The 14,959-nt window shown below is 40.4% G+C and overlaps 1 protein-coding gene across 1 annotated transcript; it reads right to left on the reverse strand.

Annotated features, from left to right (window-relative positions):
- Nucleotides 1-4,765: 4,765 nt before the first annotated feature.
- Nucleotides 4,766-13,139, reverse strand: SGCB (sarcoglycan beta). Its single transcript, XM_033159953.1, has 6 exons — nt 12,985-13,139; nt 10,814-11,023; nt 8,740-8,925; nt 8,070-8,261; nt 7,195-7,326; nt 4,766-6,092 (listed from the first exon to the last, which is right to left on the reverse strand). The coding sequence occupies exons 1-6, from the start codon at nt 13,021-13,023 to the stop codon at nt 5,889-5,891; spliced, it is 963 nt and encodes a 320-aa protein (XP_033015844.1). The 5' UTR covers nt 13,024-13,139; the 3' UTR covers nt 4,766-5,888.
- Between the last annotated feature and the right edge of the window lie 1,820 nt (nt 13,140-14,959).

Raw genomic sequence — 14,959 nt, forward strand, 5'->3', positions numbered from 1 at the left:
CCCATTTGTTTAACTTGTTCTATTGAAAACAAATACAAAAAAGTAATGGGTTCTATAGTTGCTTGCTTGTATAAAACATGCAATATTATCTACAGGTTACGATATTTCCACAAGGCAACATGCAGTAGTCATGTTGCTTATTACATCATGGTTTTTTTAAAATCTGCTACATGTATTACAAGCCATAAAGAAAAGCTTGTGAAGCTCTCAAAGGAAGGCGTGGGGGAATGCAGGCTTATTGCAAGCCATTTTGCTGAGATGCTGTGATCCAGCCATTTGTGCGATCTTTTAAAGATATGTATAAATAAGGTCCATAAAAGTATCAGATAATGGGCTTTTGGGACAGAGTCTCACTTTAAATTTTTATGCTTGGATGTGACTACTAGAGTACAAAACAAAAGCACCTCATCAAATTGTGAAGAGACCACACTGTAAAATCTTTCCTTTACAGTTGAAACAGCAAATGGGAATAGATGGGGTTCTGGATTCTGAAGTTACTGGTGCAACATGTACTGGCATTGGGTGGATTAAAATTTATTGCCTCCAAACAATCAGTTGTGCTACAAGTCACAAGCCAAGATTCAAGGTGCATGTGCAAAGCATTTCTCTTTCTGTGAAGTAGTGCTAGGCTGCAATCTCTTCTTTCCACCCCCATTATCATTGCAAGTGCTTCCTGTCTCGCATAATGTTGCTTTGGAGGCCCTGCAATGTGCAGGGGTGCATATAATTTTATATGCCAGGCCCGGTTCAACAAGCTGCTTTTGTATCTTATACTCTGCTATAAATAACCCTATAAGAAAAAGTGAGAAGTGGCCCTTGAATTTTGCAGCGAAAGGCAGGCTCAGAAACAGGGTTGGGCAAGCTTTTGCCCTCCCGGATATTGCTGCAATGCAGCTGCCATCATCCCGATGGCTTGCTTTGCATGCTAGAGCTGACGGGAGTTCAGCAACCTCTGGAGTGGCACAGGTTAACCTGTAGCCCTAAATGTAGCTAAACATCAATTTAGAACAAAAGCTTTCTTACTGATATACATAACCAAATTTGAGGAAAATGAAAGAAAGATCCATTGCTCATAGCCCAATTTATGATTAAATGTACTGACATAATCATTTAACAGATTTTCATAGGTCTGCTTTTTGGATGGCTTTAAATGGCACACAACCTTCTATCATGTGACAGTATTGACTTCTTTCTCCAACAGAAAGTCGCTCTATTGGAGCTTAAAACTTTTCCATGTCGCTTGTGTAACATTTTTCAAGTAAACAGCAGCTTTCAGACAAGCTGTTTATTTTTCATAACCTTAAATCATTGAAATTCCTAAGTAGTATGTTTGGTATGCTTTTCTTTCTTTTCTTCTTTTTTAAAAAGAGTGGTTCAATTGTCTGCAGAAAATGTCCCCGACTTTTCTACAAAAATCATTCTGGCAAGATGTTGTATGTGCATTATTCTGATGTAAAATAAAATGATTGATGTAAGTTTTTTTTAAAGACCTAGTATGTAAACTAATACATGAGTAGGAAACTGGTCCAAGGTGAAATTGGACTCCAGATGCTGTCAGATAGAATCCTTATGTAATACCAAAGATATAATTTGTTGGCACACATGACTGACTTTAAGAATTAAAAAAAAAATGAAAAATTATTGGGCAATACTGTACCACATACCAGTATAATTTTCCTTTTTTGCCAAATAGATTGAATACTGAATATGGAATTTGGTCCTCATAATCTGAAGTGATTTTGATTAGTGTAGTGCAAATCCATTTCTTCTTTTGTAACTTAAAGGAAACAAAACTGGGGAAGTGTTGCCTATTAGAATCTACAATAGTATAAATGCATCATAAAACATATGATGTGTATGTAATTTTAATCAGTACACATCTGTCTCTCAAGAACTTGCAGATGCATTGTGTTGCATAACTAATTTATACCTTTTTAAAGTATCTATATACAGATTTTTAAAAAGTAATCTCTGAGTATCTGTATTCTACTTACTGAGCATTGGTGGGGGGTTTCTCTGTCCCCCTTTAGAGGTACTAGAATGTTATTAACTTGTTAGGATTTCTCTTCCCTGAATCATGAATCAAACAGTGTTTAAATACTCTGAAGTTGAACTGTAAGGATCTGCTTTATGCCCCGGCTAATTACAACTGCTAATACCTCTTGAAAGCCTTAGACTTTGTCATTTCATATAGTTGTGTAAATGCATAGTGTCCACCAACTGGAATGGGGGGGGGGATGGTGGTGTTACAATTCTTTCTGTGACGCACTGTTTTGGCAGAGACAGTAGTTTACCTGATGACACTGACAGCTTTTTATGTCTTAGCTGTTTCCATATTGCAAACTTGAGGTGTGCTTATTTAAAAGTCCTGTGGCTCAAATTGACTGAAGTACTGTTATACTACCTAACCTGAGTTTGGTACTCTGCAATTTTTGTGTAAAACCAACATCCCACAAATAAAACAGTATTTGTGTTTTTTGGTTTCAGAAGTTGATTTCTGTGGCTATCCACACTTTTGACTGTATGTGCAAAAAGAGTATAATTTTGTACAGGTGTACAATATTTAGTATTTATACAACATTTAAAAACAAGCAAATCTTGTGGTTGACAAAGCTCTGACCACAATCCCACTACAACTTATTGTCTGTTCTTGCCTTGGGGAAATTAGTTGATCATCTAAGTAAATTACAATATATTGCTATGTTTCAACTTTTATAAGGTTGCAAATTGCACAGGTCTGTTTAGTGTTTGCAGTCCTTTGCACAAACATTCAGCAATCATTAAAATCTATCAACTAGGCCAGGGGTCAGCAACCTTTTTCAGCCATGGGCCAGTCCACCATCCCTCAGACCATGTGGTGGGCTGGACTATATTTTGAAGGGGGAAAAATCCTATGCCCCAGAGATGCATTTTAAATAAAAGGACACATTCTACTCATGTTAAAACATGCTGATTCCCAGACCGACAGCGGGCCGGATTGAGAAGGCAATTGGGCTGCATCTGGCCCCTGGGCCTTAGGTTACCTACCCCTGAACTAGGTCACTATTATTATTTTGTATAGTTGGTAGGAAGGATATGAGAGAATGGCTTGTCGAAGGCCACCCAAAGTGTGTGGGGCTTATACACAGTTGCTATACTACCCAACTTAAGATGTATGAGGCTAAATTTTTGAAACCATTTCAAATGGACTATTCCATATAGTTTTATTTTGAAATAAAGTTTACAGAGGTGTACAGGAGAACATCTCATAGCAATTGTTAGATGTTCAAACTCCTCAATGCAGAGGTACAGTTTGTATACATCTCATCAGAATCAAAGGCATAAAAAGATTAGAAAAGTCCTGTCCTAAAAAAACAAACAGCCACACACAGAAAGCAGCACAGCAAGTTAAAAACCAGTAACACTTTCATTTTGTATAAAGTAACTTTTTAGTAAAAAATGTGCAAATAAATAGCAACAGCACCACAGTGGAAAAATACATTCGCAGAGGTTGTTTAGGAGTGTTCAATTAAAAACCCTTTTAAAGTTTATTGCTACTATTTGGGTTTTCCTTTAGGACCTTGCTCTCCAAATTTAGTTTTGGCACATTGTAGCACTTGCAGGTTGACTGGCTTAACAATAGGATCAACAGTTTTAAGCAGACTGGTAATATGTGAAGGGATGCTCTGAGCCAAATGCCTGTTATAAATGAGCTTTCTTCATTGTTCCCGCAGTGCATTTCAAAAAATGTCACTTACATATATGTTGGACCTTTCATTCTGCTCTACCCTTATCCTAAAATGGCAGATGCTGAAAGTTGTGTCAGCATCCAGAGTAGCACCTGATGCTCTCTGAAGGGCTGCCATGGGAAATAAACATTAGCGAAGGCCCTGTGTGTTCAAAAGTACTTCAGATGGGCTTCCTTGGATTCAAGCCAGAACTGATGATTTATACTGTTGCCTTCCAAATACTCAGTCCTAAAATTCTACTAAAAGGAAGATATTTCACTGACTTTAATCTGTTGATACTATGTTTGCTTTTGTTAATATTTAAACTAAATCCTTTTGCCAGCCTTTGCATTTCATGTTACGGTTCTTGCTATTTTGTAGTCAAAGTGGCCTAAACAATGCTGTTAGGAGGCTATATACTGCTGTGAGTCAGAATCAAAATGAACAGTTGGTTTTGACTCATTCAACTGACAAAATGCATCAAAACTCTAGCATATGATTAGCATACAAATTATCCTGTGAATTTTGATGGCACCATTCAGCTGCCTGAGGGTTTTTTGCTTTTAACCCCATTCTTCCAGGCATGAAGAGGCTGAAGCTGTACTAATATTTACCACTTATATAACACATGTCATGTGTTCAAAGCATTTCTGTGCCTTATGTCACTGCTGTAAGTCCTGAGATAACATAAATCAGTATTGTTACCCCTGTATAGGGCTAATACATAAATAGCATGTTAAAAGAGGAATTAAAAGTAATAATTTAAAGTTCAAAAGTAACTAAGTAACTAATAAAACACAATTGTTTCTGCCAAAGAAGCTAATGGGTTAACAGGAGCTGCCATGATTTTGGTTTAGTATTTTAATACTCCATTCATAATGACATTTAAATATATCCAACCCGTACCCATGAAGTGCTACACTGAATTAACTGTATTTTGTGTGTGCACTATGAGGTGATTGGTCACAGGGTAACAAATTTGCATTGGAATTAGTTGGAGAGGGTAAACAGAATGTGCAAGTCAGGTTGTACTTATACCCTGCCAACATGAGGGTTTATTTTTTTTAAATCTCCCAATTAGTCTCTGAACTGCCTTCCAATTTTTTTCTCGTTTAAAAAGCAGTTTAAACTAAAATTATTTATCTCAAGAATGTTATTTTTCTCTGTGGGAAAATAAGCTGTTTTTACTATTGCTAAAAGCAGGCTTTAAAAAATTTATAATATTCAAATAAAATGCAGAACCTATGAAGACAGCAGAGGGAAGCCAATTGATGGCGCCCTGTACTTCAAAATATTTCATAACTGTTCCTGAATTTTGTTCCTGTAGAGCCTCTCCTTTGTTATAAATATTTTGCAGAGAGACAACTCACAGGAGGGGCAAAAAAGGGAGATCAAACAGAATGTACTCGACACCCTGAAGCACCCAAAGACTTTTAAAAACTAATCTCATTTGTGATATTTGCCCAGATGAAATGCCAACTTATTTATATGGAAACTTGTGCTGTTGTGAAGAGTCTCTGCATAATCCTAAAAGATTCAAAGCACCACTGTTCAGACGTGTTTTCCCCACAAATACTGCTCAGCATATTCTGTTGAGGCATATATGAAAACAAAGGGTGGGGTATAAGTAAGTAGATCATGCCCTGCTAGAGGGCACATGAATGAAGACTGCCATGTAGGCACACAACCTTTAGCCAAGGCATGGCTAGCCATTTTTGGCACAAGGCCATGCTCACCACCCAGCCAATTTTCAAAAGCCCACATGCCAGTAGTGGGTGTGGTCACCCTATTCTCACATGCATATCTGCACATCTGAAGGTCCTCACGGACCAGTTGCAGAAAGTACGCTTGCAAAAGTGAGATAAGCCAGAGATTGGCACCATGCGCCATTAGGCCCTTTGCAAAGATTTCAGTGACTTCAATTCAGCTATATCCTAAAGTACTTCTGGAGTGATGAATGTACTTAAGTACCTTACTGAAATACAGCAATATGTAGCACAAATGGTCTGATGATACGACTCATATTTAAAAGAATCTGTTCAATGCAGTGTCCAGGGTAAAAAAAGTGCTCCATGTAGTTCTTTTACAAGTGTGGTAAAAAACAACAACAACAAAAACTTTCAAACATGCAACTGTTTTAAACTTAAACTCCTCCTCGTTTGATAGTGCCCTGTTTTGCTTTTAATATGTATTACCGCAGGGATTAACTGAGGTTTGGCAACCCATGTTGCGGCTCTTAACTGGAATGCGGAATAGAGTCCCATCAGAGCACATGCAAAGTTTGTAGCGTTCCCAGTCGCCATTGTTTAATTTCTCCCCATGTGAAGGACTCGGCAGTCGAGCTGTGTTGACCATCACACTTCCATTTAGAACAATGCTCTTATCCTACCAAAGAAACATTTGCAGAGGTTAGCAACAGTATTTCCAATTGAATAAACGTATCTACTTTAATACCTTAATGTTAGAGAAATTGACTATAAGAAGCTTCCTTGTTCAGAGTTGACCACTCAACTTAATATGGTCTACTCTTGACAGGCAGTGGCTCTCGTGTCTGACAAATGACATACCTTGTCCTGCTATTCATTAATTGGAGATGCCAGGGATTAAACCAAGGACCCTTCTGCGTGAAAAGCACAGGCTCTACCATTCAGCTGTGGGATAGCTAAGGGATCTTTGCTGTGTTAGAAACTGAGATATGAAAGCTAGGCGCTAAATGGCACCTTAAGCCTAGGTTATAGGTGCAACAATGAGAAGTCTAGGCACAGTTTTTTATAACAAGAATACAAGCTGAAAATGAACGAACTGCAGTTAAAATATTATGTTCATTTTTTGCATGGTCCAGTCCTTCCCCTGCCCACCCCCATAGTATTCTTAAGAGGGTCTCTTCTCCAGTCTTCAGAGAGTAGCTGGTAGTGGGGAGGCAGAAAAAGGTCCTTTCCTTCCACTCTGCAGTTTTAATCTGAAATCTTAGGCTGCACCTAGACTGCCTAGAACAATGGGAGTTTTGAACACTGGATCGTTGCATCTTCTGGCTTTATGTGCATCACAAAACTTAAGTTATCCACTAGCCCTCACCTCTTCTAATTGTTTCAGTATAGTTTTCAGTTCAAAAAAGCAGCAAGTGCATTAACTGCATATTTTGAGAGAATAGGAACATTCCAATACAAGTTTTTGTTTTAAAACATAGGTATGGAGTATGTGCATGTGGCTGTATCTAATAGTTGTGTTTAACTTGCCAGAAGTAACTATACTAAGCAGACAAAGCAGTTACGTGTTTTGACCTGGAAGGTGTATATATACCTATAGGTCAAATTTGAGACACGTAACAGTAAGCTATAATTTTATAAGGCTTTTTAAAATTATGCCATTTTAAGTCTATAGATGAGTAGATGAACCAAATCAAATCAGATTTCTTTAACTTTGTTGCAGTCGTATATATAGCTCACTGAATCCATTTATACAAACTGAATATCCTGGAATTACTCACTGCTTTCAGTTCCATATTGCCCCCCATATGAAACTCTATGGTTTTGCCCATGATGAAAACACCTTCATTTCCACGGACAATGGCACGTCCATCAACCTTTATATTCAGATCACTGGTAGCATTGCTGGTAATCTGAGGGGAAAAGAGAATAGCCGTGCAAAGCATTTTCTAAAAAATAGTTTTGTTTTATAAACAAAAACTCACCTTCCTACAAAATTGGCCTTGCTTTTTAAGCACCGCTGCTCAACCATTAAAACATTTCTGTTGGACGGAGGCTGCGATTCTACAGAGACTGACTGCATACCAATGTTATCGACTGATAACAGTTAACTGCAATCTGTTTGCGGCCTCATTTAGACAGCAATTACTGTATATATATCGCAGGGGTAGGGGATCTTCTTACTACCACTTCTCTGAGGACTGTGTTCCCTCGGGGTGTGAGGAGTGGTTGGAGGCAAAACACGTGTGAACTTTCCCTCTCAACACCACATACACACTGGACTTGTAAGCTGTTGTTGCAAAGGAAGAATACGGAATTTTCAATGACCTGACATCATATGACAGCAGGTGATTGATGGATGGGCGGCCCCACCCACTTTTCAAAGTGTCCATAGAGGGTTGGTCACTACTGAATCAGGCTACTGACCAGAACGAGTTCCCTATCTCTAGTTTATAATATACTAGTAGACCTTAGGCTTCTATAGTCTACTGAACATGTACCAACACAGGCCATTTTAAAATGCTTTAAATAAATAACTTAGTCATATGCTTCATCTTTTTATATGGAATGTTAGCTATAATGTAAATAAAGGTTTGAACTTAAGATTACAGCATGCATCATGTAACTTGCAGAGAAAAGTAAACAGAGATCATACCCTCTCCGTAGATGCTTTTTGAACATTCAAAATTTTTACTCCAGTTGGCAAATGAAACTCGTGAGTATTATAGTCAGTGCTAAACAAAGTATTCTGAGTCCGTGGGTCAACAAATTCCATACCAATATCACTTGTAATTGAGGTTCCATTCTTTGCAACACTAAGTTTTGTTTCCCCTTGCTGAAACACAATCTGCGGAAACAAATGAGATACGTTGTGTTAAATGTAACAAAGGCAATCTGCTACTTTTACAGGGCTTGGTTGTGGCTTCCTGTCAACAACAACTTAAGACTAAATATCTTCTTTTTTTAATCAATGAACAAGTAGCTTGCAACAAATAAAAACAAAGCAACAATTTACAGGATCAGCAATACAAAAAAATACTACCATAACAGAGAAAGCAACAGCAGCCAGCAACACAAAATCAAATTACCACCCTGAGAACATTTTCCACCAATCACAAATAAATTAAAACAAGCCAGGCTTTTAACCTAGGGTCTGAAAACATAACATGTTGGAGCTAGGTGGGCCTCCCTGGCAAGGGGAGAGTATTATGTACTTCTACTATGAAAGTCCTGTTTCTTGTATACTTGTCATACTTCATTGGAGAAGGATATCCGAAGTAGAAGCTCAGATGTCGAACGCAGTACACAATAGAAGAGATACTTACTGGCTGATTCTCTCCAACAATCACCAAATCCTCATTACGTCGACCTCCAACTGTGCTCTTATACAATGGATGTATAATTCCCATGTCAGAGTCTTGTTTAAATCGCAATAAGCCACTATCATGAAACTCCATGCTGTCACAGCCACTGGGTCCAATGCGAATTACAGTCCAGATGATAAGCGTGATCTAAAAAAATTAATTAAATTTTTTAAAATGTAAATAAATTCTGAAATTGTTATGCCAGTGCTTGGATCAGATACCTTTGAGAAGAACATGTTACTTGAAAACAGGCCCACAAAACTTTCACAAAGCTGAAAACAGCCCACCAGTCATGTATGACAACCCACTAGATGCTCTATCAATCTCTGGTTTGCCTGGGACTGAAAACACAAAATAAATTCTGCTTGTCAGATTCCTGGCAGGCCACAACATTTAACTGGTAGATTGTGGTTTTTGGTGGCTCACAAACTGCATAGCTCTAACTTAAAAGGAGGGCATCTTCATGCATGTGTGTGAAAGGAAATTCGGCAACCAAAATTAAGGCACCAATCCTAATTGAACTCAGTGCTCTTTACAAGTATATATGATCAGGCTGTAAATAATTTATATTTTTAAAAATACTTGCACTTTTTTAGTTGTATAGGAAAAAAAGAGCAGCTCAGTCTTAACTCTTAGCCCACATGATTTTTGATCAGGATGCTAACCAAGACAGCATCCATCATTGCTGCCCGCTACTCCATTTGGTACCCCTAAATTAAGACCAATCACTCAAGCCCCGTTACCTTGACACTCTGACCTTCCCACAACTACGCATGGCCTTTGTAGAACTAAGATTCCAGCAGATGCACTCAGCATATTTAGAGGGGAGATATTGAGGAATGCCTCATATGGATCGCAAATGTATGGATGCAATCAGGTAGAGGACGTCACATGCTATCTGCTGATTTGCCCCCTGTATACAACGCCCAGAGGACAACTTATGTTGGCAATTCTTTACTGGCTTCCAGGTCAATCCACACAGGAAGTGACGGTTTAATTCCTAGCAGATAAACTTCTATATATTACATACCAGGTAGCCAAATTTGTGCTGGCAGCCAAGAAGCTTTGTTCCAGCTATGTGAATGCACTCCAATCTTAAGCCTGAATGTTGTAAATGTCTTTTTATGTTGTAAACTGCTACAGGTTGCATGTATGGTTTTAGATGAAAGTTTCCTTTTATTCTGTGTCCATTATAAAGGCCTTTGGCTATATACAATAAAAATTGATTGATAACTCTTAGTATGACACTGAATAATTAGCAATCCATTGAAAGGATGAAAAGCAGGAAATTGGTTAATCTCTAAAGATCCTAAGAGTATTCTGCGATATATGTGGAGTGGATAAGTACATTTTAATCTTGAATTCACAGTACAGCTTAGACTGCAATATAGTGTGTTTACTAAGAAGCAAAATATAATTTATTACCAGTTGTGGAGCATTCCTTTGACCTAATTAACTAAGACCTTTCCATGTATTTATTTTTAGGAATCCTTTTTTTCAAGCTTACTATTTGAAGGTCAAACACACAAAAATCGTAACTGGCTGATAAAGTAGTCTCAATCTTGCATCGTTTTTACATATAAACAGATAATATATGTTTATATGTAAAAACGATTCAAGATTGAGACTACTTTATCAGCCGGTTACAATTTTTGTGTGTTTCGCATAGCGTTGTTTGTGACCTTGGTTTTTTTGGGTGTTATTTACTATTTGAAGGTTACTAGTAATAGGTTTTCTTCCTGGACCAACCACACTTGCAGCCTCTTCATAACCTGCAGCTGGATGTAAGCTGCCCCCATCCAAACAACCACAGTGACCTGCTAGTTTGCTTGCTCTCAAAATCAGTGACCAAACCATGCCAAAGATAAACAGAAGCATCAAAGAACAGATTTGGTTCCTTGCATCTAGTTGGTTAGGTCCTATTTAAGTGAATGGAGCTCCACTTCTGCAAATATATTCACAATGTTGGTCTAGTGAATACTAACTTAACAATATAAGCATGACCACAATATTTTGATTAGCCTGTTCTACTTACAATCAAATTGATGACAGCCAAAATAAATAGGAGGACAATCACACAAATGGCCAAGTTGCCTTTCCTGCCTCGCAAGCCAGTTTTGTGCAGACGATCTTCATCAATTGGAATATATCCAGCCTTGAAGTTACTGTTGTGTTCTTTGTTAATATTCCTCCGCTCCACAGCTTTCTCACGCATCGATTTCTTCACGGGACCATTAGAACTTTGCTAAAAATAATTTAAAAATAAGTTCCCGAAACAATATATTAAGTCCAACGTATCCTATTCATAACAAAATGGTATGAATTTTCATTTCTGCCACAATAGGATTGTCACAGTAGGAACTGTTTAAAGAGCCCAACTTGTAAAGAAAATATTATTTACAAAGTCATGAGAATATAGCTATACAGTACCGTGTTTGAATTTGTTGCAAAAGCAGTTACATTTAGCTGCAGAAAAGGACTGCTTCAGCAATAGTGACGTTCCTATGTTGGATGCTACTCCTATGGGGGGGGGGGAATATGAGTACACTTGTTTTGTTGCATGTACCTGTATATGCAGTGTAGGAAGCAGGGCTCTTCACCCAGTTATTTCTCTGTAATATAGCCAGGTTGTTCATATAAAATGACTAAACAGCTAAGCATAACTCCTAGCTACTCAGAACATCTGCTGTGTACATAACGGCAATTCGGTTCCAAACATTCAAGCAAGTGTAAGAGGGAGTTTGAGCTGAGAACTGGAAGAGGCTGAGAGACCAATTGTATGGTGCCAGGAGCCTCCAGGCTGTCACTATCTTGCCAGAGGGATTCAGTCGCACACCAGAAATTTAGGTTTCTGAAATAAAAGTGGACCAAAGGGCTATGTTGCAACAAATCCACTTTCTTTTAAAAACGGCCGTTTTGTAGTTAGGAAAGTGATGCACTAAAAATGTGATAACAATTCAATTGATTGATTGATCAATAAAGAGCGGATACCATGCAAGCTTTGTGCAAGAAAATTGGATGAGTGCTCTATAAAGAGGTCATCTGAAGGAGCCCTTGGTCAAACCTTGGGGGTCTTTTTTGGCAGGGAGAGGGAGACACATACTAAAAGCACAAGCAAGATTTGCACAATACCCAATTGCGCCTGGACCAGAGAGCAAAGTCTTTAAAGCAAAAAATTGTGCGCTTTACCGTTCTTGGCTCTGTGCCATCAAAACGCTTTCAGAGAAGATTATATTATTATTATTTTATTATTGTTTTATCTATTGAATTTATAGTCTACTTTGAAAGTCTCTGATCGTATTCCCCGGAAGTCTCCCTTAAATCCTTATATATGCGTTGCCCCCCTCCTTGTCCTCCGATGGCCGTGCAGGCTGGGGCAGATGGGAGGTGTAGTCCAACAGCTTTTTGGCACGCCATTGGTCGCCCCGCCCTCAAGCCTCCTCCGTGTTTGCTCGAGGGTGAAGCGAGACTAGCCGGATCCTATGCGCGCAGGCGCAGGACGCTCCCTATTTCTTTCCCCGCCCTCAGGCGGCTATTTTTGCTACGGCGCCCATAGACTTGGGAAGCAGCAGCAGTCGCCAACCTCGCCCTCCCGAGTCTGTCAAACGGGCCTCGCGAGTCGCCCCACGCGCGCTAGGGGGCTGGTTTTAATTTCAGAAAGCCGGGCGAAAGGCAGACATGATACGTGTCCAGGCGACAAATGACGCGGATGAGCGACGACGAAACACTGATAATAAAAATAATAAAATAAGAATAAGCAACGAATGCCCTGGGGGAAAAGGGAAGGGGATGCGTAGGTTGGCGCACCCGACTCCGCCGCTGCCCTGAGGCTCCTCGGCTGCGGCAGAAGCAAGCCCGGGCGCCGCGTTCGGGTTGCCAATTTCAAAAGGTTTTTTAAAAAAAATCACCACCAGGATACCCCGGTTAGCAAACGCTCCGATGATTTCGGAGCTTTTAAAAGGCACGGTTTAATCCCCGTCGCCGGTTTCATTGGCCCGGTTTCCGAGGGGGAAAAAATAACCCGGGAGGACGCTCATTTTCGGAGGCGAATTCCGCGACGCGCCCTGAGCCGAAGGGCACCTCAAGCCGAAGCCGCCTCTTCCTTTCCCCGCCCCGTTGATATTTGAGGACAGTAAAATGAACGAGTGCTCGTTTCCTCCTTTTCCCGCCCGAAGCCGGCGCCAGGCAACAGCGCCGGGGACTGACCTGCTCCGAGGTGATCGCTGTCCCTGAGGCGACCGCCATCTTGGGCTCTTCTCGTTCCTTCCGCGGAAGAGAGAGCGAGGCTTGGCGGGGCGCCTCTCGCGGAGGAGGAAAGGAGCGCGGGAGCCGCACCCGCCATGCCCGCTCCTTAAAAGGGACGAGGCGGCCGAAGGAGGGAAGGAGAAAGGCAGCGCCGCCGACATTTCTCTGAGGAAAAGAGGGACGTCCCACTCCATAAGGATAATTTTCCTATTCATACCCCACACCTCAGCCACTCAGGGCGGTCTCCCACATACATAAAAACATCATAAAACATTAAACTTTTTTTTTTTTTTTTTAAACTAACTTCGCTATACAAGTTACAGGTGGGTAGCCGTGTTGGTCTGCCATAGTCGAAACAAAATAGGAAACAAAATAGGAAATTCTTTCCAGTAGCACCTTAGAGACCAACTGAGTTTGTTCTTGGTATGAGCTTTCGTGTGCATGCACACTTCTTCAGATACCAAGTTGGTCTCTAAGGTGCTACTGGAAAGATTTTCGCTATACAAGATTGCCTTCAGGGCTCGGGGGTCCAATTCCATAATGATAATTTTATTATTTACACCCAGAAAAGACTCCCTGCAACGTTTGCCGGTGAAAACACTACGTTTCTCAGCACCCCAGAAAATGAGCCCTCAGCGCCGTAACCACCGGGGGTCAGGATTTCACCAAAAATCTGACTTCGTCTGATTCAGTTTAAAACGGCGCCAAACACCCAGAAAAGGCTCCCTGCAACATCTGGTGGTGAAAACACTTTAAGTTTTACATTCTCACAGTTTTAGCCTCGCAGCCGTTACCTGTGGGGTCAAGATTTCGCGGAAAATCCAACATTGTCCAATTAACTCGAAAGCGGCACTAAACACTGGGATAAGGGCCCCTGGGTGGTTTAGCAGTTTAAACTCTACATTTCACATCGCCCCACAATATTTAGCCCTTGGCGCCCTAACCCACAGAGTCTGGGTTTTGCCAAAAAGCCTTCGTCATCCAATTGCAGCATCATATGCTGCCAGTGTTTAGAGTTGCGCACACTTATTTCCCATATATTCATAGCTGTCAAGTTTCGGATTTGAAAATAAGGGATCACATGGAGTAACACATGACTGGAAAGGTTTGCAGTTCCATAAAGAGGTGTTCACTGCCTCAAAATAAAAAGAAATGAACAAAAGAGAATAGACTAGAAAGAGATGGGCCTGGGCATCCTCTTATATACCTGCTGGGATTGACAAGTCATCTGACCCTCACCTGAATCTCATAGCTCTCCGGTAGCTGATTGGTAGCCTCTGATTGGTTATCATTTAACTCCAATTAATTCCAATTGGTTATCATTTAACTCCAAGCCAAACCAATTAACCAGCCAGAAGGATTACTGTTAATAGCACCAGTTTTCCTATAACCTGGTATTGCTGGATAGTTTTGAGTTTGCTTTCTGTTGCCACACTGGAACAAAAACAAGATTGGGTACAGACCATGCTGTAGTGTAGTGCTTATGCGACTGTGAATAAAAGGTGGCTGGGCTCATTGTCTCAGGGTTTGGGGGGAAGAGGTGACAAAACTCATTTCCAATAAGCGCCCCCCTTTATTTCCATAACAAGTTCTTGAGTCTGTACTCTGAATGGTGACATCAGGGGCCTAGAAGGTGCAGGGCTTGTCCGTCCAACCCCTACACAGTCTCATCAGGGCTGACCTTAAGGCAATTGGAGCAATTGGGCCCCGTGGGCCGCTCCTAAGGGGGCCCCTGCACCAAGGCAATCTAGGTGGATTGTATTTATATCTATAAGATTTTGAAGACTTTGGGTCTGAACTGGGGCCCTACAAAAAAAAAAAATCAAGTTGTGCCCCACTGTTTCAAATTGGGCCCCACTGGGTAGCCCTGAGTCTAATAGTTGCTGGGCCTGAGTTGCCCTGCCCTTGCATGAAGTCTTGGGTTTACAATTTTGGG

This window comes from Lacerta agilis, chromosome 9, assembly GCF_009819535.1.
Source record: "Lacerta agilis isolate rLacAgi1 chromosome 9, rLacAgi1.pri, whole genome shotgun sequence".
Lineage (NCBI taxonomy): Eukaryota > Metazoa > Chordata > Lepidosauria > Squamata > Lacertidae > Lacerta > Lacerta agilis.